This window comes from Eptesicus fuscus, chromosome 9, assembly GCF_027574615.1.
Source record: "Eptesicus fuscus isolate TK198812 chromosome 9, DD_ASM_mEF_20220401, whole genome shotgun sequence".
Taxonomy (NCBI): Eukaryota; Metazoa; Chordata; class Mammalia; order Chiroptera; family Vespertilionidae; genus Eptesicus; species Eptesicus fuscus.
Window position 1 is genome coordinate 20,984,495 of NC_072481.1, and position 24,079 is coordinate 21,008,573.

Sequence of the window (24,079 nt, forward strand, 5' to 3'; positions counted from 1 at the left end):
CAGGGGTACCCAAACAGTGTCATGAGTATGTTGACAGGTTTTTGCAGCCTTAGACCAATGCCCAGTGGACAGGAAAAATAGGTCCTATTGTTTGTCCAAAGCACAGGCACCGAGAAAAATATCCAGAACCAATTCTCAGGCTCTGACAAGAATAAGTGACCTGGACCCTGCTTCTCCCGGGGCTCGGTAAGGAATGAGCCCTGAGGGGGACTTGGGGCTCTCTGGGACACGACTGGGCCAGGTGGGTAGAAATAAACTGTCACCGGGAAATCAGGAGTTCCCAGGAGCCCTTCTGTGCAGGTATTTCCCATGAAGACAGGCATGTTTCCTGCACTGGCTCCCCATCGCTGGGTACTGACCGAGCCAGTTAACAACCTTTTGGGTTAAAAACCTTCCTCTCATCTATGGCTTAATTTCTTACCACTGTGACCACACAAAGTCTGTAGCTAGGGCTCAATTTATTCTCATTTTCTTCCTTTAAACTTCCTTCCTTCTTTAATAGTGTCTGACAAAGGTCCTCCCTGGTCTGGGGCGGGGTATCTGGTCTAGAACTTCTAGCAGCAGAGCTCTGAGGGAAGGGGAAGGAGCGGCAGACAGGAGGCGCTAGAGGGCCCTATGAGCAACTTACGGAAACACTGAGGCAGCTCTCCTGTCCAGGATCCGTTTCCCTCACAGGTGAGCACCGCGGGCAGGGAGAGCTGGTACCCCTCCAGGCAGGCATACGTCACGCTGGAGCCCCACATGAAGTCCGACCCCACCACTTTCCCGTTGGGGATGAGCTGAGGCGGCTTGCACATGATGGCTGGGGGAAGACCACAGCAGGCTGAGTTCTGGTGCCGTCCCGGTGAAACCAGGCCCGTCACCAGCACGGATGTTACTGGCCACCCTGCACCTGGCAGGCGTCTGGGCTGAGCAGGAGGAGTCAGGAATGGCCCCTCTTACTTAGGGAGCTCTGGTCTTTCTGCTCCTTTCGGCGCCTGACAACCCACTCCTCTCAAAGCCCAAGCCTTGCCTTGGTACCTCTGACTCCCTCCTTGCAGATGTTCAGGGGCCAGTCCTCACCCCACAGGCCCCTGGTTAAGACCTCAGGGCTCTGCCTCGTCACCCTCCCTTCTAGATGCCCAAGGCCCACGTCTCACTTTTGTATCTTCTTTGGCCCTCTGTCCACGCCTGCAGCCCTCAGACGCACCTTTGCAGACTGGCTTGGTACCATTCCACGTCCGGTCCTTGGTGCAGCTCAGCACAGACACCCTATGGGACTCCATCATGTAGCCAGGGACGCACTGGTATGTCACAGTTTTGTTGTACCTGAAGTCACTGCCCAGCCGGAGGCCATTGGCCGGAACCCCAGGGTCACCACACTTTATGACTAGGACAGGGAGACAGATACAGCATTGTTCACTCCCAGGCCCCAGCCCTCGTCCCCAGCATTCCAACACCACCCTGTCACTCCCTACACACGTCCAGGAAGGAATCTGTCAGATAAGGAATACTGGGCCCCTCCCAGGTTCCCAGGAGGGCACTGCCCAGTCTCCCTGCAGGAGTAGGAGTCCTCCTGCACCCCACTCTCCTTGCCACAATATCCTTATGCACCCCAGAAACTTGGGCTATGATGACCATCCTTCTTATTCAAAGCTCACCCCTCCAAGAGGAAGCACCCAGAGGGCTCAGTTCCTAGGACTCAGGGGGAGGGAGGTCTCCAGGTTGAAGAGCCTAAGATGTGTCAATGAACCCCACAGACAATTTGTCTGCCAGCAGGTGTATCTTGCCACCTGGTATTCTGCCTAGGAGGCCTCTGTAGGCCCAGGGGCTGAGAATCAGGGTCTGAGGACCTATGCAATGGTTGTAACTATGCTATGGTATCAAGTGAGGCTGGGGGTTGGTGAGCGCTGGCTGTGGAACAAAAGTGAAGTTGACATGGGATTTCAGATAGAGCCTGACATCAAAGACTAGGACTTGGAAAGGGAGAATGTTGTCAGATTCCTTATCTTATCACTTCCCTCCATCTGGGCCCCACAGGGACTCACTTTCCAGGGAAAAGGGCTTGGGGCTTCCCTTGAGAGAAGCAAGAAAGGGGAGTGGGGGGTTACACGAGGCTTGAGAGCCAGGCCAGGGTGGGGATGGGTGCCAGGGAGAGAGGAACCAACAAGGATGGTGGGTGGTGGCAGTGTTAAAGTGGAAAGAAATCAGGCTGGGCACTGGGGGTTTGCCCTACAGGAGAAAAAGCCAGCCCAAGGAACTGGCCAGAGCCCGAGAAACAGCAAATCGGTGTATCGCAACCTCTGAGCCTCAGTCATCTCACGTAAAGGGGGGCTAACTAGTAGCTACTTCAGGGGGATGGGGTGAGCATCCAATGGCATTGCCTATAAAATAAAGCACTTAGCTCAGTGGTCTCAAACCATTGCCAATGTGTCCTCAATAAATAGACATTATGTGTATGAATCTCATTCAGGGGCAAGTCCCACCACTCCAGACAGCCTCCCCAATCTCCCACGGACAGCTTTCGTCTTGGACATGGAGGAACCCACTGCCCTCGGCCACCATTTGCCATGGAGCCCACGGGCCTGGGTTCTCACCTGTGCACTCTGGGTCACTGCCTGTCCAGGTGCCATTGACCGAGCAGTGCCGGCTGAGCAGGCCTGTGGCGTAATAACCTTCCCGGCACTCATAGACGATGGAGCTGGAGAAAACCAGGCCATCGCTGAACATGACGCGGGCGTTGCTTGGAGTCCCGGGGTTCCCACAGGAGATCACTAGGAAGCCAAAAGAATACATCATTCCTCAGAACAGGGCAGGCGTCCCCTGGGGACCGAGAACTGCCCCGAGTGGGAACCGTGTGCTGCACAAGGAGCCTGCGGATGGAAATGCCTCTTACGCTGCTGCCACGCCTGATCCCTCACCTTCAGAAGGGAAGGAGAGACCTGTATGAGTTCTAAAACATAAGGACTATGTCTGTTTTATTATCACATGTAAAAATTAAAACAATTCCTTAGTATCTTCCAATATTCAATCCGTGCTTAATTTTTCTTAATTCTCTCTCTCTCTCTACCCAACTCACCTCTTTTTTTAATAGTTGATTTGTTTGCATCACCATCCAAACAAGACCCACCTAAGGCTATTTGGTTGGTGTGTCTCTAAGACCCTTGGAATCCAGAGATGGCTGTTCCCTGTCCTGTGATTTATCTGTTACAGAAACCAGGGCATTTCATGGGGGTTTTGTGCCTTTTCCCTTGCATCCCATCAGGAGGCACAGAATGTCTGATTGTTTCCTTATTCCTGACTTTGAGGCTGATCAATGGGTTCTGGCATGATACAATTCTCATTAGTTTCTCTCTTAATGGTTTTAACAGCAATCAACTCTTGCTAGACTAGATTTGCTATTAGGGGATAGAAAAGGGTGATATTCTAATTCTATAATTTTTTCTGCATCCGCTAGACTACTTTAATAAAGAACATGCCCGTCACCAAATATTTGCTTACCCTAAAATGCAAGTCATACAGGAAGGCTGGATAATGCTTGATTATTCTTTTAATCAGACATCAGAACAAGAAGTTGGTTCTCTAGCAAGCTTCAAAGATGACCAACAGTCACTGGAACTCATGGATTTAACCCTTTGCACTCGCTTTTTTCTCGATTCCTTTATTCTAATGCTAACCGTGTCAAGTCACACTCGACATCCGAGTGCAAAAGGTTAAGCTTATTTACTACTAGAGGCCCGGTGCATGAAATTCGTGCACTCGGGGGGGGGGGGGTCCCCTCAGCCTGGCCTGTGTCCTCTCGCAGTCCGGGAGCTCTCAGGGGATGTCCGACTGATAGCTTAGCCTGCTCCCTCAGGGGAGCAGGCCTAAGCCCACAGTCGGACATCCTTAGTGCTGCTGTGGAGGTGGGAGAGGCTCCCACCACCAACACCACTGCTCTTGCCAGATGTGAGCCCTGCTTCTGGCTGAGCAGTGCTCCTGCTGTGGGAGCTCACTGACCACCAGGGGGCAGCTCCTATGTTGAGCATCTGCCCCCTACTGGTCAGTTTGCGTCATAGTGACTGGTCGTTCTGCTGTTCGGTCGATTTGCATATTAACTTTTTATTATATAGGACTAGAGGCCTGGTGCATGAAAATTCATTCACTTGGAGGGAGGGTTCCCTCAGCCCGACCTGTCACCTCTCACAGTCCGGGACCCTCAGAGGTGGGAGGGGACCCAGCAATCAGGGGAAGGCGACACCCCCCATCACACCTCTGCTGCTGCCACTGCCGGCAGCGCAAGCCTCGGCCAGCCCTGGTTACCTGTGCCTTGGGCCGGCCCTGGGCGGCTGGGGGTTGAGGGGAATGGGGGACTCTGGAGGCAGGTGCACAGAGCCCGGCCTTGCCATGCGCCTGCCGCCCCGGCGGGGCTGAGGGGACTGGGCACCATCATCTTGTGGCTGTGGGCGCCGCCATCTTTGAGGGCATGACAGTCAATTAGCATATTCCCTCCTATTGGCTGTGGGCGCCACCATCTTTGCTATGGGGCGAGGGTCTCTTTATTAGATAGAATGTTGCCATCCATTTCCACTATTATTCTTATTGATGCTCAAAGTATCCCATCTTAGACTAGTGGGAGCCTTTTCATGACTCCACTTGTCTTTGGTAGATTCCTTGCTAGAGTGACAAGATGTTCCAAGTTCACCTTTCTATTTCCTGCCTCCGTTCTGGAATCTACCATTTCTCCAAAGAGCACTAGCTGCGTTCAATGGAGATTGGATTTAGAAACCACAATCTCGATGTTAAGGGCACTCATTGATTCTAAAATTTTTGAGAGGATATATCTGGAAAAATAACTTCTCAGATTGAAAATAAAATATGAGCTTATACTGATATTACCAATCCACATTTAGGGTTAAGAGTTTTCCTTAACTTTGGAATTTTTATATTATATCTGTTATATGCTGGAAATTTTGGTTCTTAAAGACAATACATAATTTTAATTTGTTTTTCCTATATACTAGAGGCCTGGTGCATGAAAATTCATGCACTAGAGTGGGGGTGTTCCCTCAGCCCGGCCTGCCCCCTCTCACAGTCTGGAAGCCCTCAGGGGCGGGAGGTGACCTGGCGATCAGGGGAAGGTGACGCCCCTATCACACCTCTGCTACTGCCACTGCCAGCAGTGCAAGCCTTGGCCAGCCCTGGTTACCTGAGCCTTGGGTGGCCCTGGGCGGCTGGGCAGCTGACATCCAAGGCTGGCCTGTGCTTTGGGCTGGCCCTGGGCAGCTGGGCAGCCACCAACCAGGGCAGCTGGGCAGCCACCATCTGACATCTGAGGTTTGCCTGTGCCTTGGGTCAGCTGGGGGCTGAGGGACTCTGGAGGCAGGTGCGTGGAGTGGCCTGCCGCCCTGGCGGGGCTGAAGGGACTGGGCGCTGCCATCTTGTGGCTGTGGGCACCGCCATCTTTGAGGGCGGGGCAGTCAATTAGCATATTCCCTCCTTATTGGCTGTGGGCACCGCCATCTTTGAGGGTGGGGCAATCAATTAGCATAGTCCCTCCTTATTGGTTGTGGGCACTGCCATCTTTGTGATAGCATGAGGGTCAATTAGCATATTCCCTCTTTATTAGATAGGATACTATGGCATTATGTATGTAATAGTATCAGAAGAGTAATACTAATATTATTACTTAACAATATGATTGCTAAAAGTAGTTTAAGATTTCATGCAGTTCTCTTTGTTCTTAGGATATATATACTATAGTAAGATTTCATTGTTTTTCAAGTCGGCTTAAGTAATTCTCTGGGTTATTAAATCACTAACTTGATACATAAATTCATTAGTTTTGATTTTGATATTCAGAGATTACTTGCTTCTAATCTTTGATTTAACTTTATTTTGTAAGTATGTACAACATTTATGTGGTCCTGAGGTCAAATATACTAAATGATTCCTATATAACTAGCACAACCGATAGGCTCTAACATCAATTTATTTAACAGGTATTTGTGTGGCCTGGGTCCCAGGAATTCAGTGATGACCAAGTTATGTCCTCTGCCCTTGCGGAGCTCAGGATATCTTAAGAAACTACCTATACACAGATGAATCAAAATATCCTATGTAATAAAAGCCTAATATGCAAATTGTCCCCTCGACCGGGAGTTTGACCAGGAGTTTGAACAGGGGGCAGGGCCGGCTGGCCAATTTCCCCCAGCCAGCCTTGCCTCCGATTGCCCCCCCATTGGGGGCGGGGCTGGCCAGCCAACCTCCTACAATCCCTATCCCCTGCCAGTCCAGCCCGATCGCCCCAATTGGGGCAGGTCCGCCGGACCCCACCCTTGCACAAATTTGTACACCAGGCCTCTAGTGATGTTATAAGTAATACACTTGATGGAAAGAAAACACTCAGAAGAGAGCATCTTATTAGGGCTGGAGATAAGAATTTGAGTAGAGCCTTGAAGGATAAGTGGAAACTGGTCAGGGAAGTCACAAAGAGCTGTGTGCACGTCACATACACACTTTCAGCATCCACTTCCAGGTCCAAACTCTCAGTCACTAACTTTCTGTTTCCCAAATACTCCTGACATGTTGACTAACTCCAGCCTGGGGTCCGAGTGGCACAAAAGGGGACTTGGGTCACAGTGAATATTTGAGAATATACTAAATTCTCTCCTTGACTCTCTGACTACCTCAAACCTTTCTTACTGTGTCTAAAAAAATCCCGTAGAAGCTAACTTTGCACTCCAAAAAGGCGGGACTTTGGGCAGACAAGTAGGAGGGCACTGACTCCATGTGGCTCATTTCCTGGGCAGGTGTCCTCTGACCTTGGGCCAGAACGCCTCCCTGTGCTCTGCTGGACCACTCCACAACCTCAAGTTCAAACAGCTGCTCTCTAACCCTGCCTCTTATCTCTTCAGCTCTCTGCCTCTGGGATTCATTCTCTGGTCATTTCTTGGTCCTTTTAGGACTCATAATCCATTGATTTACTACTTTTCTTACTGCTACCTATTCCCATTAAAAAAACAACAACACATCCCCTCCTTACCCAGCTTAGATTCCAAGATCAATAATAACCACTGCTTTGTGTATACCCTCACGTCCCTCGCCACTTTCCGCTGATGTCTTAGTTGCCCGATAAAACCCCAACCCTATACCTAATGCTTCACCTGCCCTGTGCCTGCACGGGTGTAGCAATATGTGGTTGAACAAAAACCCAGACAATGCTGACTACTCTCACTTTAAATTAGTGGCCTCCTACCTTAAGTGAGCCCCTGGTGCTACCTGACAATTATATACTAGCATTTCCCTATTCCATTCCTACGCCTCCCAGGCGAGATGATGATTTCCTGTCGTCTCCTTTCTCTTTCAACATCTCCTCAGTCCACCTCCCCTTCAGCTGTTAAACTGCTTCCTGACTAGGAAAGTGCTACACAGGCTGGATTTTAGAGACAGAGGGACTAGGGAGCAGCTACGAAAAGTTAGACTCTGGGAGGAGAGGTTTTAAGAAAGAGTCTCTTCAGAAATTTAGGAGTATGTGCAGAAACATAACTGCCCCCACCCAGGCTACCTCAGGGAACAACATTAAGAGTTTAGATTACTCTTAAATGTTTTTAAAAAATTGGATTTCTAGTTCTTTGGGCATTTTTGATGCTTGTTTAACATGTCTCCTCCCTTCAATGGTAAGCTCCAAGAGGGCAATGTGTGTCTGTCACTGTCACCCTTGTGTCCCTAGCACATATGACAGTATCTGACACATAGTTGTTGAATGAAACTATCCTATATAATAAAAGGCTAATATGCAAATCAACCGAATGGCAGAGTGACTGGTTGCTATGATGTGCACTGACCACCAGCGGGGAGATGCTCAATGCAGGAGCCGCCCCCTGGTGGTCAATATGTTCCCACAGGGGAGTGCCGCTCAGCCAGAAGCCAGGCTCACGCGAATGGGCCTAAGCCATCAGTCGGACATCCCCTGAGGGCTCCTGGACTGCACAAATTTCGTGCACTGGGTCTCTAGTATAGGAAATAAGTGAACAAATGGGCTAAACTTAGTTTATCCCGGTTTCTTCCCTTCTTAAGTGAGGGTGGAAATATGTTTGTCTTTAGATTACGAATGAGGATGCACAAGCTATCTGTTGATGTCCACTCTCCAGGAGGCCAAGGGTTCACCGGGGGCCATGGTTTCATCTGTGAGCAAGAGCAGGTGCTTGGGGTGGGCAAACAAGGGCAGGCAAAGGGAAAGAGAGAATGGTCACATACATTACCTCCACATTCAGGCTGCGTGCCGCTCCACGAGCCGTTGGCCTGGCAGGTTCGCTCTGACGATCCCCGGAGCGCATGGCCAGCCTCACAGCTGAAGCGCATCAGACTCCCGGGGGCAAAGCTCTCCCCCAAACGTATGCCGTGCGCCGGGATCCCAGGGTCACCACAAATCCCCATGCTGGTGCCTAAAGACAGAACCAAACAAGTACCGTTGTTTTTAGCATGGAAGGGAGTGGAGGACAGAGAGGAGGATGTTGGGCCACTCTTTATAGGAGGCAGTGGGCCCTCCTGCACGAGGCGGTGAAAACTGATTGTGTCTAGTCCAAGTTACCAGAACAGGCTCCTGCCTTACTACTCAGGGGTCAAAGAATAGAAAGGTCTGAGGTCACTGGTGAATTCCCGGGGACCACCCAGCAAGGAAGCGAGAAGGGAGAGGGAAGAACCTTTGGTGGATCATGCCTTCGTTCCTTGGCCTGCACCAGTGTGAATACCAGTGGTCCAAGCTGGCTGCATCTCCTCCTTCTCCATTTTCCCTCTTTTCCACCAATAGCTGCTGATTCCAGAGTATCCTCCCCATTCCCAATGCCACCATCTTAGTTCAGATGCTCAGCATTCTCTTGCCTGAACTATTGTAAGAGCCTCCAAACTAATGTCCCTTCCTCTTCAATTCCCTCTCTCATGCATCTTCCATTTATCCTCAGATCATAACCATGAACCACCACCCCTCATCTGATCTTGTTTCTTTTCTGCTGAAATAGCACCACTGGCTTCCCATTGCCTATAGAATACAGTTCACGCTCCTTGGCATAGCCTCATCTTCTCAACAGCCCAGCTTGAATCCTGATCCTTTAATTGAGGATTCCCTACTCCCAAATTACAGAGTACAGATGAGCTCTGGATTAAATATCTTAGAACCTCTCAACTCTTTCTGCATGAGAAGATAAAGTTTCCAACTCATGTGGATGTACCTCATCATGAACCCACATGTATGGGCATCAAATGGCAACATCTGAGTGACCATATTTAGTTTGTTGGAGTAAAGCAATGTTTAAATAATGTATAACCTACCATGGTCCATTTTTGTCTCTTCCTCTCAATCCTGGAATTATGAGAATACCATGTTCCCCATTCTGCTTCCTACCAAGGGAGGGGGATTCATTCAATCTTTAAGTCAAACATTTGAAAAAAGAGGGCCCATCACATTTGACCAGGTTTTCTTATCTTTTAAAGTTTTCCAGGGTGTAGCTCACGGAACAGGCAGTACTGGGTCCCCTGAAAGGCAGCCCTGATGGTGAGTACTCTAACTCCCACACTGGCTAGCTGGCCTCTGCTGGAGCCAGCGCTATTGTGCAATAGGCCCGAGGGTGGAGCTCTCCAGTCCTGGGGGCTTATCCGAAAGAATGGCCCCCACTGCAGTGTTTGGAGCTTCCACGTCAATGAAATAAGGAGTCTGGGACAGATATTGTATCATGGGAGCAGATGGCAACAGCTCACTCTTTTACTAAAGAGGCCTATCAGCAAGAGGTGAGCAATGAACTTCCCAAAGTATGTCTCCAATGCTGGAAACCTCTGCATGTCCTTGCTGGCCTAGGGACTTGTCTCAAGGACTCAGGACATTTTGTTACACATCATCTGGGTGCACTGACTGAACAAAATGAGGTTCAAAAATTTGACCTTGGAACTCTTGAATGTGTGTTTCTTTGGCCTGGCAGTAGATGCTGTTACAAAAGATGACATCTCTAAGTTTCAGGAGGGAGGAATTATATTCTACTCACTGGTGCACACCTTGCATTGCAACATAATTTCCTATTCTTCACATCTCTTATTTTTTAAAAAATATAATTTTCTTTCTTTTTAAAAAATATTTTTAATTGATTTTTTAGAGAGGAAGGGAGAGGAATAGAGAATTAGAAACATTGATGAGAGTTAGAAACATCAATCAGCTGCGTCCTGCATGCCCCCCACTAGGGATCTAGTCCACAACCAAGGCACATGCCCTTGACCAGAATCGAACCCGGGACCCTTGCTCTATTCACTGAGCCAAACCGATTAGGGCTCATTTCTCTCTCTCTCTCTCTCTTTTATTTAAGGCATTCATTCCTCAGCCTCAGCATTTATAGAATCCTGTCTAGTCCTGTCCTTGGAGGTCTCTAGGAAAGCTCTGCCCATGATTCTGGTATCCCAAGTGTTTGTCATCCTTGATGGATACTCAGGAAAAATGAGATTGCTAACTGTGCCTCAGAATATTCAGGATCAGGACTAAACAGCTGAATGCAATACATCCCCTAGTGAGTGGGGTTCATGTCTGCTGAAGGTGTGTTTCTTTCTTAAAAAACAACAACAACACATTTTATTGATTTTTTACAGAGAGGAAGGGAGAGGGATAGAGAATTAGAAACATCGATGAGAAAGAAACATTGATCAGCTGCCTCCTGAACACTCCCTACTGGGGATGTGCCCGCAACCAAGGTACATGCCCCTGACCAGAATTGAACCTGGGACCCTTCAGTCCGCAGGACGACTCTATCCACTGAGCCAAACCGGTTAGGGCTGAAGGCGTGTTTCTTACTTTACTATTTCATGCTCCCAAGGTGTCAGCTTATTTCTAAGTCTCCCCTATCAACCTTGATGTGGCCAAGGAAGAGTCCCTTCTTCCACATGCAGGACCAGTTCTTGGGAAGTCACAAAATTAGGGAATCTCAGGCTTGAAAAGTTTTGGAGATTTTCCAGCTTAGTTTTCTACTCCAGACAGACAAGAACTGTTTCTGTAATATTTCCCAGTAGGTCGTTTTCCAACCTCTACTAAGACAATTCCAAACAGAAATTAGAGTTTGGGTGAGAAGACTTTGGAAATGTGTGCCTTTCCTCTTTGGAATGCCTCTTCCTCCTGGAACTTGCTCTGTGGACGACTCAGGAAGCCTCAGTATACTTGGCTGTTGTCTTCCCAGGCCATCCTCCCCAAGCCACTTTCACCAGAAGTCAAAACAGAATGAAGTCAGGGAGGAACCCAGATAATTGGCTTTCTTCTCGTCCAGGTTAAAGGAGTCCCCAAGGCTCATTACCTTGTCCTGCCCAGTTCATGAACTGGATGATTTATGAGTCTTGTAGAGGTGAGGGGCCAAAGTCCTGGTGGAAATAGAGTGATGTGTCTGGGCAGCCAATAAATAGCCCTTTGAAAGAGTGGCTAGTGCTTTGAGAATTTCTCCTAATATCTGGTTCAATATTTTAGAAGTGCAATTTGGGAGACAGGATTACCTTAGAATCTCAAACTGTAAGAACAGCTATGTCCTCCCTAGTTTGCGATCTCTGGGCTGTATGAATTGGCCAGAGCTGATGAAGGGATGAAGCTGGACTCAGACCACCACAGGCTGAGGTCCAGCCGGGACCTCCCATAGCTGTGCTCTCTGCCTGGTAGGGATGAGATGAGGGCTCAAAAGCTCTGCTTTCCTCCCGTTCTTCTATCACACTCACACTTGGGGAGCTTGTCCCTCTCCCATTAGCCAAGTGTTCCCTTGGGCCCTTCTCCCCCCTGCAGGCCCCATACCTGAGCAGTGGGGCAGGGAGCCTGTCCAGTGTCCATCTAGCCCACACACGCGGGTGGCGTTTCCCACCAGAGTCCGTTTGCCAGTGCAACTGTAATGCACGACTGCCCCCACGGTATAGTTGTCCCCGGACATCTGGGCATGAGGTGGGGAGCCTGGATGGCCACAGGACACCACTGTGGGAAAGAGAAAACATGTCAGCAACTCGGCTAAGGGAGAGGGCATCATCACAGGACACACACTAGGCTTTTGGTAGTGACAGGCGGAGAGGAAGAGAAACCCTGGGTACCAATCGAAGCAAACTCCCTGCTGGCACACCCAGCTGCCATCAGCAGGCAATGCCTACCCATCTCGCTGTACAGTTCCCATATCAGTGAAATGAAAAGTGACACCTTTGTTTTAAGAGTTGAAGGGATAATACGTGTAGTAGGTATGCGATCCTATTTGTTGCTTTTCTTTCTTGACGCTTCCTCGCTGCTATAGGACATACCCAAATGTCTCTGGCAGAAAGGTGGTGGATGTAGCACACGTAAGACAATATGGGCGATTGGGATCCTGGGATTGTCTGCATTGGCCACAGGTTCCAGAACAAGGACCAGTTATAGTCCTTTCCTAACTGCATCTTATAATTGCCCACATCCATTGTCCCCAACTTGACACCTTAAGCCTGCAAGTCCCCTTTCCTGAAACAGCAAAGTGTAACTGTGAGAACCAGTGGTGAGATGGAGCTGAATGTACAGGTTCAGGCAGGGCACTGCTGTCAGGGTTGCTGTGCTTTGCCTTCCCATCGCTCTTGCCACAGGTGCACCTCAGGGTCTTTCATTTACTCGGCACCTATTTATCGAGTGCCTGCTGGGTGCCAGGCACTGTTCTGTGTGTTTGGGAGAATCAAGTCCATGCTCTTGTGGAGCTTATATTCTAGTGGGGAAGAGAGACTATAAATAATAACATAAACAGGCAATCCTAAGGGAGTGCTAAGAAGGGAAATAAAGCTGCACCAGGAAAAGGGTGGTCAGGGGCGGGATGAGGATGCTGTTTTTGAGCGGGGTGGGCAGGGAAGACCTCACTGAGAAGGTGACATTTGAGCAGTGATTTGAGTGATGTGAAGAGGCCAGCCATGCAAGATCTGGGTGAAGAGCATCCTGAGGGAAGGAACATCAGGTGTAAAGGTCCAGAGGCCAGAACGAACTTGGTGTGTTTGAGGACCGGCAAGAAAGCCAGGGCTTCTGGAACAGACAGGGCAAGGAAAGAATGGAAGAAGACATGGGTGGAGAGGTTGCTACGATGGCCTAGAATGTGGATTTTATTATAAGCATGAAGGGATGCCACTGGAGTGATATGACCTGATAGACATTTTAAGAACATTCTGACTACATGTGGAAAACATTCTAGAGTGGGGCAAGAATGAGGCAGGTGTTGCACTAGTTCAAGAAGAGATGATAATGACTTGGATGGATTAAACTTGGGGTATGGTAGGAGATACTTGTAGTCATGGCTTGCATCTGGAAAGGGGACAGGGCATGGCAGGGATGATGACCAGGATAGGTGACCAACAGGATAAAATCTGAGTTAGCTTAACGCTGTCCCTGATGACAGCTGTCAACTTGACTGGGCCAGAAGGATGCCCAGATAGTTGGTCAAGAATTATTCTGTGAGAGCATTTCTTAATGAGATTAAAATCTGAATAAGTAGACTGAATAAAGCAGATTGCTCTCTCCAGTGTGGGTGTGCCTCATCCAATCTCCTGAAGGCCAGAATAGAACAAGAAGGCTGAGTTAGGGAGACTTCTCTCTCTCTGCCTTCGAGCTGGAACATCCAGCCCTGGTCTCAGACATGGACTGGAATTTACACTGTTGGCTCTCCTGCTTCTCAGGCTTTTGAACACAGACTGAAACCATGACATCTGCTCTTCTGGGTCTCCAGCTTGCTGACTGCAGATCTTGGGACTTCTAAGACCCCATAATTGTGTGAGCCAATTCCTTATTTTATATGTAGTATGTTATGGGTTCTGTTTCTCTGGTAAAACCAAACTAATACACCTGCTAAGTTCTACCTGAGTTCCTGACCTATCTGTGAGCAAACAAAAGCAGTTGCTATTTTAAGCCATTAAGTTTTGAGATGGCTTGTTACACAACAATAGATAACGGATAGAGTATGTTTTAAGCATTATATTATTTATTTCTTAAGACAACCCTACGAGGTAGGCACCGTTTTTATCTCCATCTTGCTGAGGAGGAAATGAGGCATGGTGAGGAAAAGGAACTTGCCCAAGGTCACAGACCTGTTCAATGATAGAACTAGTTCTTGAAACCAGGTAGGTTGACTCTAAGAAGGACACACACTGTAATTGGTTCCCTTCTCAATGACTTGGTTCTGGCTGTCAATTGAGGCATCGGTGATTGTTCTCCACATGATCCCTGTCTCCATGTGCTTTCTTATCAGTGATTACATTAAATGAGAGTTAAACACATAAAAGCCAGATATCAGAAAAATGAATAAAGAACAAGATCCAACTATATACTGTCTGTAAGAGACACACCTTAGATTCAAAGACACAAATGGATCAAAAGTAAAAAGATGGAAAATATATACTATGCATATAATAACCAAAAAAGAGCTGAATGGCTATCCTAATATCAGACAAGATTAACTTTAAAGCAAAATTGTTACTAGATAGAAGGACATTTTATAATAATAAAAGGATCAATCCGCCAAGAAGATATAACAACTATAAATATATATGCTCCTAACAACAGATCTGCCAAGTACATGAAGCAAAAAGCTAACAGAATTGAAAGGAGAAATAGACAAATCAACAATTACAGTATGATATTTTAATACCCCACTTTAAATTATGAATATAACATCCAAACAGATCAACAAGGGAATATAATGAATAACACTAGAAGCCAACTAGATGTAACAATAATCTATAGAACACTATACTTAGTAACAGCAGAATATATACTTTTCTCAAGTACACATGGAACGTTCTCCAGAATAGACAGTATGTTAGGCCATAAAATGAGTCTCCATAAAATTTGAAAATACTGAAATCATACAAAGTATATTCTCCAATCACCATGCAATAAAATTAGAAATCAATAATGGAAGGGAATTTGGAAAATTCACAAATATATGGAAAGTAAACAACAGACACCTTAATAACCAATAGGTTAAAGAAGAAATCAGAAGTTAGAAAATACTTTTGAGGTGAACAAAAATGAAAATGTAACATTCCAAAATGTATAACATGCAGTGAAAGCAGTTTTCAGAAGAAAATTTATAGCTGTAAATGCCTACATTAAAATATCTCAAACCCCAAACCTAACCTTATTTTTTAAGAAAGAAGAAAAAGAGGAGCAAACTAAACCCAAAGCAAAGAGAAGAAACAATAAAGAGATAAGTGAAACAGAAAATAGAAAAGAGAGAAAAACTAAAAGTTGGTTTTTTGAAGAGATCAACAAAATTGATATATGTGTAGCTAGTTTGATGAGAGAGAGAGAGCGAGAGAGAAAAGAGAAGTTAAAATTACTAAAATCAGGAATAAAAGTGGGTATATTACTACCAGACAACCTTGCAGAAATAAAAAGGATTATAGGAGAATACTATAAACATGAACAGTTGTAGGTCAACAAATTAGATAACCAAGATAAAATCGACAAATTCCTAGAAACACACAAACTACCAAAACTGGCTCAAGAAGAAATGAAACATGTAAATAGAATGATAACAAATAAATGGAACGATCAAAAACTTCTATCAAAGAAAAGCCCAGGCCCAGTTGACTTCACTGCTGAATTTTACCACATTTTTAAAGAAGAAATAACACCAATTTTTCTCAAACTATTCCTAAAACTACAACAGGACACTTTCTGACTCATTCTATGAGGACTGTATTACCCTGATACTGAAGCCAAACAAAGACATTGATAGGAAGGAAAACTACAGACCAATATCCTTTATAAACATAGTTGTAAAAATCCTCAGTAAAATACTAGCAAACCAAATCCAGCAGCATAATAAAAGGATTATACACCATGACTAAGTGTGATTTGTTCCAGGAACACAAGAATGGTTCAACATATGAAAATCAATCAGTGTAATACACCACATTAATGAAATGAGAGGGGGAAAACTCACATGATCATCCCAATAGATTCAGAAAAGTAATTTAACAATAATCCAACACCCTTTTGTGATAAACATGTTTAACAGGCTAGGAATAGAAGGGAACGTCCTCAATCTGATCAAGGGAATCTACAAAACCCCCACGGCTAATAGCATACTTCATGGCTAAAGATTGAAAGCTTTCCCCCTGTGACCAGGGACATGACAAGAATGTCTGTTCTTGCCACATCTATTCAACATTGTACTGGAAGTTCTAGCCAGGCAAGTAGGTAACAAAAAGAAGTAACAAGCATTCAGTTTGGAAAGGAATAAGTGAAACTATGCTTAGTCACAGATGAGATGATCTTGGTGACGCTGGATCAGGCCAGTGATTTTCTACCGGTGTGCTACAAGAATTTTTAAAACATGCAATGACTATTTAGTCAGGGGCACTGGCCTCTTTTCCTTCCCTTAGATTGTCAAGTTAAAAAAAAAATGACAACAACCAACAAAACAATAACTGTCAGTGTGAATGAATCAAAATTTACCTATTCATTTGATCAGATCGGCAAAATATATAATATATATTTTGGTGTGTCACAGAATTTTAGTAATTAGTTGATGTGTGCCATGAGATGAAAAAGGTTGAAAATTGCTGGATTAGGCAATGGTTTCTTAAACATTCCACCAAAAGCACAAGCAACAAGAGAAAGAGTAAAGGGCATTATCCAGAAAGCGAGATAATCCACAAAATGGGAGAAAATGTTTGCAAATCATGTATCTGGTATGAGTATAGTGTCCAGAATATATAAAGAACCATTAAGACTCAACAATATGAAGACAAACAACTCAATGAAAAAATGGGCAAAGACCTTGAATAGACATTTCTCTAAAGAAGAGACACTAAACTAAAGGCCAACAAGCACACATGAAGATGCTCAACATCGTGTCAGTAGGGAAATGGAAATAAAAACCACAATGAGAATGGCTATAATGAAAAAGATGAACAATGCGTAAGTAAGAATGTGGAGAAACTGGAACTCCCATACACTGCTGGCAACAATGTAAAATGGTGCAGACACTGGAAAACGGTTATCTTCAAAACGCTCAAAATAAAGTTACCATATGACCCAGAAATTCCACTCCTAGGTATACTAGTATATTCAAGAGAACTGGCAACATATGTTCACACAAAACCTGTACATAGATGTTCTTAGCAGTTTTATTCATAACAGCCAAAAAGTGGAAACAGCTCAAATGTCTATCAGCTGAGAAATGGATAAACAAAATGTGGTGTATCTATACAATGGAATAGTATTTGGCCATAAAAAGGAATGATTTATGGATAAATGCTACAACATGAATGAACTTTGAAAACCTTATGCTAAGTAAAAGAAGCCAGTCTCAGAAGGCCATATATGTAATTCCATCTATATAAAATGTCCAGAATAGGCAAATTCATAGACAGAAAGTAGATGGATGACTCCCAGTGGGTAGGGTAGTGATGGAAAATGGGAAGTGACTGCTAAAGGGTTTCCTTCTGGTCTAATGAACATGCCCTGGAATTAGATAGTGGTGATGATTGTACAATTCTGTGAATATACTAAAATCACTCAATGATAGACTTTGAAAGAATGAATTTTATGGTATGTGAATTATATTTCACTAAAAAATGCAAATGGATTAACTCTTCCAAAAGAAGCTAGTTATTAATTCACATCCAGGTCCGTCTGCCTCAAGAGTCGCGGCATTTCTGCTTCAAGTCCTTCAAAGGAAGGACTGTGTTGTCTTTCTGGAAAAGCAGGAAAGGGGGAAATGGGAGACAGTGTTCCGTCAGGCAGGAATTCTAGAGGAAAAGGACCCTGAAGGCTGAAGAGGGGGTGGCAGGGCTGGGAAGGCCCACGGCCAGGAAGAAAGAGCATGCGAGGTGGTGTGGCCACTAACCCAACCGGGGCCAAGCAGGGCTCTGCCATCCAAGGAGCAGTCAGTGACAGTCATTGTGAAGTAATACACACACATGCACACACACACACGCACGCACGCACGCACACAGAGGAAAGCCCAGCTCTATGACATGATCTATCCTATGACTGCACAGGTGATCATTTGGAGTAATGACATCTACTTACAGAGACACTGCGGGCGGGGACGGTCCCATGTGCCGTCTCCCTGGCAGCTGAGCGCGGGGGTGCCCAGGAGATAGAAGCCGTGGTTGCATTGGTAAGACACCGTGGTGCCGTAGCTGAACCTGTGCGGGCCGCTGGCATGGACTTGACGGACGCTGTGTTCTTGGTGCCCAGGGTCTGTACAGTTAATGACTGCAATGGAACGGGACAATTAGACACAGACCAGTTGTTCATATGCTTTTAAAGGAGAATTCAGAAGCCCAACAGGCACAGAATCCCAGTGTAGCAAAATCTCTAGATCAACACGAAGCACATCCTGCCTGGGAGGGTGAGCGGGCCCGGAGGCTGGGACTGCTCGCACCTTGATCACGCGGTTAAGGGACTCACTCTCACATGACAGCACGTCCTTGGAGAAGCCTCCCCTCCCCCTCTCAGACTGGTTAACCTCTCCCTCCTCCATGCTCCTGTGCACGCACGGTCCTCGAGGGCGTGGCTGCCCCATCTGTGTGCTGGTCCCAGCCAGTGTGTCTCCCGCAGCAAAGCTCATCAATTGTAAAACCCGAGCATGTTGGGCTCTTTTGGAAACTGTTTTAATCACTTTTGTGAGTAGTCCAGGGAGAGATTAATATCCGGGGGAAATAATTTGACTTTTAAATGTTAAAGTGTTTCCAAAGCAGCTTAACTCAAAATCAGAGGGCAATTTTGGAATAATGACAGTATCATTCATAACTCATGTTGTGTACTTTTGCTTTCAAAACACCTTTGCTACCTACCATTATCTTGCCTGAATCTCATAGGCATCAGGGCAGGTGTTTTAAATCTTTGATAAGCATTTAAGGTACTTGATGAACCTCTCTGAGGTTCGGAGAGGTTGGCATCACAAAACAAATAAGTGGCATTTATTCACGCTCAAGCACTGTGAATGCCAAGCATTGTGCTGGGCGTAAGGATACCACAGATTTTACAGTCTCAAGTAGCGTTTCTCCTCCCTGGCACTGTGGACATGTTGGGCTGTGGACATTTTGGGCTGATAATTCTTCATTGTGGGGTGGTCTGGTCTAGGATGTTTAACAGCATCCCTGGCCTCTACCCACCAGATGCTAATTGAAACCCTCCAGTGTGGCAACCTACAAGGTCTCCAGACATCTGTCCCCTGTTGGGGCAGGTGGATGGGTAAAATCACCCCCAGTTGAAAACTGCTGGTTTAGAGAGAAGAACAAATAAGTGATTATCCTGTTTGATAAGTGCTCTGATAGGGGCAGCAGAGAATGTTCTGGAAGCACAGAGCAGAGCATCAGAGCAGGGGGTGGAGCGGGCATGGCTTCCCAGGAGAAGGGACATTTCAGCTGGCTCTTGGTGACTGGGCACAAGTCACCTAGACAGAGAGGGGTGGTGAGGGCGATGGAGAAGAGAGACTTCATTTGAGGAGACTGTCTGGAAGTGCCCGGGGGTGGGTGGGCACAGGGCACGCGGGAGGAATGGAAGAGGTTCAGTGTGGCTGAAGCCCAATACAGAAGCAATGCTGGGAGCAGGTGAAGTGAGGAAGGATGGGGTTGGACAGGAGGCTGGGCCAGGCCCTCAGGCCCATAAGCCAGTGGAGGAGAGTACTTTCTCCTAACGGCAGTGGGAAGTCTGGGAAGGTGTTTTAAACAGGAGGTGACTTGATCGGATTTGCATTTTAGACAGATTGCTCTGTCAGGTTGGAGAATGACTGGTGGGGAGCAGGACTGGAGGCCAGGCTCCTAAGGGTTTTACCCCTGCCCTCTGATTTCGGGACCAGTCGGGGTTGGCGGGTGGGTAAGGGGCAGGTATAGCTGCAGGTCCAGGAGAATTTGCATCTTGTGTTGGGGGGATGAAGCACAGTTCTTGAGGAGAAGGGAACATGGGATAACACCCCAAAGCAGCAGTTCTCAACGTTTCCTGCCTGAATAAATGACAGAAAGAAGGCGCAAAACAAGGTCTTGTTCTCTGTAACCTTCTCTCACTCAAAACAGCATCTTGAAACGTTAAGAGAAGGATGTTATTTTAGGACTAGTTGTGAATGTATCTTATTTTGAAAACTTTGGCCCTTTAATATCAGTTACAAATGAGCTGTGTCACATTGCACAGCCAATCGGCATGAACCCCGAATGCTGCTAGGAGGAGCCAGCGTCCAGGGACTCTCAGCCTCCTTACTGTGAAGAATGGTCCACTCCAGGTCAGGCTGGGCTCTCTCGTGTCCAGCTCACTCTGACTGTCCACTTAAATGTCACTGAGCCGGCCCGGCCACTCTTGGTAAGAGGCAAACAGCTCCACTTGCCCTTTACCGCTGCGAACAGCCTTCCAAGCGTTAGGAGCTATTTCCCAGGTGGGGCCGGAATATCCTCTATGCAGAATCTGCCTCTTCTCTCCCCTCCCCTGCTTCAACCCAAACCATAGACTATTTGCTTTTTATTTTCCATGCAAACTCTTCTGCTTTTTTTTCTGTCATCAAAAATGGGGCTCTATGTGATGAATTATTGGTTTACGAAATGTAAACCAAAAGATTATTTCCGACTGGGCAGCATGGCTCAGTGGTTCAGTGTCGATCTATGAACCAGGAGGTCATGGTTCAATTCCTGGTTAGGGTACATGCCCAGATTGTGGGCTCGATTCCCCAGTGGGGGGCGTGCAGGAGGCAGCTGATCAATGATTCTCTCTCATCATTGATGTTTCTATCTCTTTCTCCCTATCCCTTCCTCACTGAAATAAAAGAAATAAAAATAAAATAAAAAAAGATTGTTTTCGACTCCTATTTTGACAGGTGAAACTTCGTTTGCTCTTTTTATGTAACCAATGATGACATTTTCCACGGATGCATCTAGGGGTTGAGGAAGTCCCCATTTATGACCCTTCTCTGTCCCCAGACTTCCCTATCAAGTCAACATAATGGCAGGACTGAATCCAAGGGCTTTTGCTCTCGGGCTGGGAAACCACAGATGGCAGAGGTCCTGGGGTGAGTGGGAGGAGCAGGGTGACTCACTTCTGCAGGTGGGCAGCGTGTCGCTCCACTGCCCGTTGGCCAGGCACTGGGACCCGGCAGCGCCCTCAGACACATAGCCAGGGTTACAGACAAACTTGACCACATCGTTGAGGTTAAACTGGTTGCCCTGAGTGAGGCCATTGATCGGATTGCCTGGGTGTCCACAGGTAATTGCTGTAACCAAAACAAGATAGGTAAGCCCTCCTGTTATTCCACATCCCAAAAAGTTCATCCTCCTCTCACCTGGCATGTCTCATGCCCATCAGTGAAGTTCAGCCGTAAGTCTAACTTTAGTCTCTTCTGCTGCAGAACCTTTATTTCCTGAAATCCTCATGGGGACATTCCTTCTTCCTTGAAGGCATGTCTACAGCTTGGACAACTGGAGAGAAATCATCCTATGACTCCCCACAGGGCGAGAGGCCTGGATTATAGTTCTCTGTCACCCAGCAACACAGTCCTGCCTCTCATCCCCGGGGCTCCCCATCTCCACTCTTCATTGCGAGGTACACTGATGACTGTCCCTCAGCTGATTGAGACCCACCCTAGTTCCTGGGCCAATCTTGACAGGGCAGAGTCACTACTAACCAAGCCTGAACAGATCGGTCACTCTGCTAGACCAGTAACCAAGGCCAACCCCAGGGACCCAGAGTGGTGAGGAGACGGGGGAGAGTGGAGATAAGCTTCATGGGGTCTGTGAACCCACTGAAATGCTATGTGAAATATTAGGTGTATGCAAGCAGCTTGGGAGAGGACCCTTATTTTCACCAGGGTCAGGACCCCCCTCCCCAAGGTTAAACATCACTTGTATAAAGCGAGAGAAGAGTGCTGAGGACGAAAACCTTTCGAAGGGCAGATCCACCAAAACGCCTGCAAAGGAAACTGAAGGGTCCTTAGCAAAGTAGAAAGACAAGCTGGACAGGAGGTGGGATGTCACAGGAACCAGGGGGAGTCTCAAGAAATGTCAGACACCGAGGTAGGTCTGTTTCCCGGAGAACCCAGGCTGCAAAGGGGAGAGGGAGAAACACCACTAGGAAGGAAAACAGGCCCTCAGAGGCTCGAGCACTTCACTGCGCTTGAGCACATGGACCAAATATTCTGAGAGCAGAGACTATGACACATTCGATTCATCTTTATCCTCAACACTTACTCACATGTCTGGTACATAGTAGGAATGTTTATTGAATGTGGTCTTACAGGCTGAGAGAAATTCATAGAAAGCGATCAGCAGGAGAAAGGTAAAAACCGACTAAGCTCACTAAGGAGTCAGGAGGAAAGAAGATCTATAGACTCAGTGCAGGGCACAGCCTTGGGCCTGGAGAGTCTTCTACTGAGGTGAGAGGAAGGGGCAAGGATGAATGAAGACAAGGACAGGTGTGTGGGTGGGGAAGCAGGACGGGGAAGGAGTTAGTCTGATGGCTTCTATTATTACTGCACAATAGAAAGTGAGATTATGTAGTTGGCTAATAACTATTGGGGTTTAAATACATTATTTCATTTAGTCCTACAGCTAGGTGAGGTAGGCACCCTCGTTATCCTCAAGGGAAAACAGAGCGACACAGTTTCCTAGTGGTTCAGCTGAGTTTTGAACCCAGCTTCTGTGATTTCAGGCCATCTAAACTCTTTGCTTTAGCGACTTGCTGAGAACATAGGTGGAGGAGATGGAGTGTGAGTCTTCAGAAAAAAGGTGACATTGTAGAACAGCTGTGTGGGAGTGGGCATGAGAGCTAACTCTGGAAATGAGGAAGGATTGCTGGAAAACTCTGATGATGGCTGATACTGGAAACTTGAGTGCATATGTGAAGACAACTAACATGGTGCCTACCACAGAGTAATCACTTATAAATATTTGTTCTTGCCTGTTCCAGAGATGCCCCAAACTTCTGTGTTCCTGGAGACAATGGGACTTGGGACATAAGATGCTGGATTCTGTGATGTGACAGGTGGTGGCATCACCAGCACCGCCATCATTGTCATCATCACAACAACACCAGCAGCCTCTGCTTGACATCTGTATCAGGCACTATTCTAGTCATTTTTTATTTATTTTTTACTGTTCTGACCATTTAATTTGTATTAATTTATTTACTTCTCATAATATTCTTTGAGGCGTCTGTATTTTATAGATGAGAAAACTGAGACCCTGTGAGGTAAACCAACTCATCTGAAGTCATACAGCCATATGACATATGGCGACAGACCTGGGCTATGAACCCAGGCACTCCAGGGGCAGGGTCTGCCTGTCTCCATACTTTACAGCCTTTCTGTGTGGACCAGGTCTAACATATCCTCAGGTCAGGCAGACACTCTCCACTTACTTCTAGACGCCCACATTCCCTATTCTTTATAACCCAATCTATTTACACACATTCTGTGCCAATTTCTTGAAGGCATTTGAAGTTTTTTTCTCCTGAATGAAACCAAATATATTTTCTTTATGCACATCTGAAAGACAAAGTGAAGAGAGATGGCCTTGCTTTTGGTAAACTTAATACTTTAGAAGCTATTAAGACCTACTTTCATGGGTTTCTTATCGAGTAAGTCTCATTATTTTATTGCTTCATCTCATACACAGAAAGCCAAATGAAGAAAAAGAATTAAAAACAAAAACTGGCCTTGCAAAAATTAAGAACACAGCCCTGCACTTTACACAAAGGCTTACTTTAGGGAGCGTTAAAAAGTGAAGAATTTTCCAAATTACTTTAAGGCAGCTGAGAAAAATGATGGTCACCTAATCCAAAAAATGCAGATGATCAAGAAGAACAAATAAAACTGTAGAAAGCCAGGCTTGCAGAATAACTAGAAGACAGAGAATGCTATAAACTTTAAATTATGTGTAAGGAGAAAAATAAAACAGGAAACCCCGGCAGAACTATTTCTCATGCTGTTGATGCAAGCCTGTGTGGAGACCCAGCCTGCATGGGAAGGGAAGAGAGTAGCAGGCGAAAGGCCAAATCCTGATCTAAAATCACTGCTAGAAACAGGACGTTCATCTTCAATTAGGAACATATTGAAGAAGGGCCTGGATGTCAGGAGGCACTGGCTACAGGGAAGGGGCAGGAGAGTGTGTGATTCTCCTCCTT

The 24,079-nt window shown here is 46.4% G+C and overlaps 1 protein-coding gene across 1 annotated transcript in view; it reads right to left on the minus strand.

Moving 5' to 3' along the window:
* Window positions 1-24,079, minus strand: part of CSMD2 (CUB and Sushi multiple domains 2) — a 545,662-nt gene that overhangs the window by 17,336 nt on the left and 504,247 nt on the right. Inside the window, exons 54-60 of the mRNA XM_008156972.3 lie at window positions 21,000-21,173; window positions 18,002-18,190; window positions 11,765-11,938; window positions 8,223-8,405; window positions 2,577-2,753; window positions 1,190-1,369; window positions 629-802 (exon numbers count right to left, since the gene is read on the minus strand). Coding sequence (XP_008155194.2) covers window positions 629-802; window positions 1,190-1,369; window positions 2,577-2,753; window positions 8,223-8,405; window positions 11,765-11,938; window positions 18,002-18,190; window positions 21,000-21,173 — 1,251 coding nt within the window. The remainder of the gene's footprint in view (window positions 1-628; window positions 803-1,189; window positions 1,370-2,576; window positions 2,754-8,222; window positions 8,406-11,764; window positions 11,939-18,001; window positions 18,191-20,999; window positions 21,174-24,079) is intronic.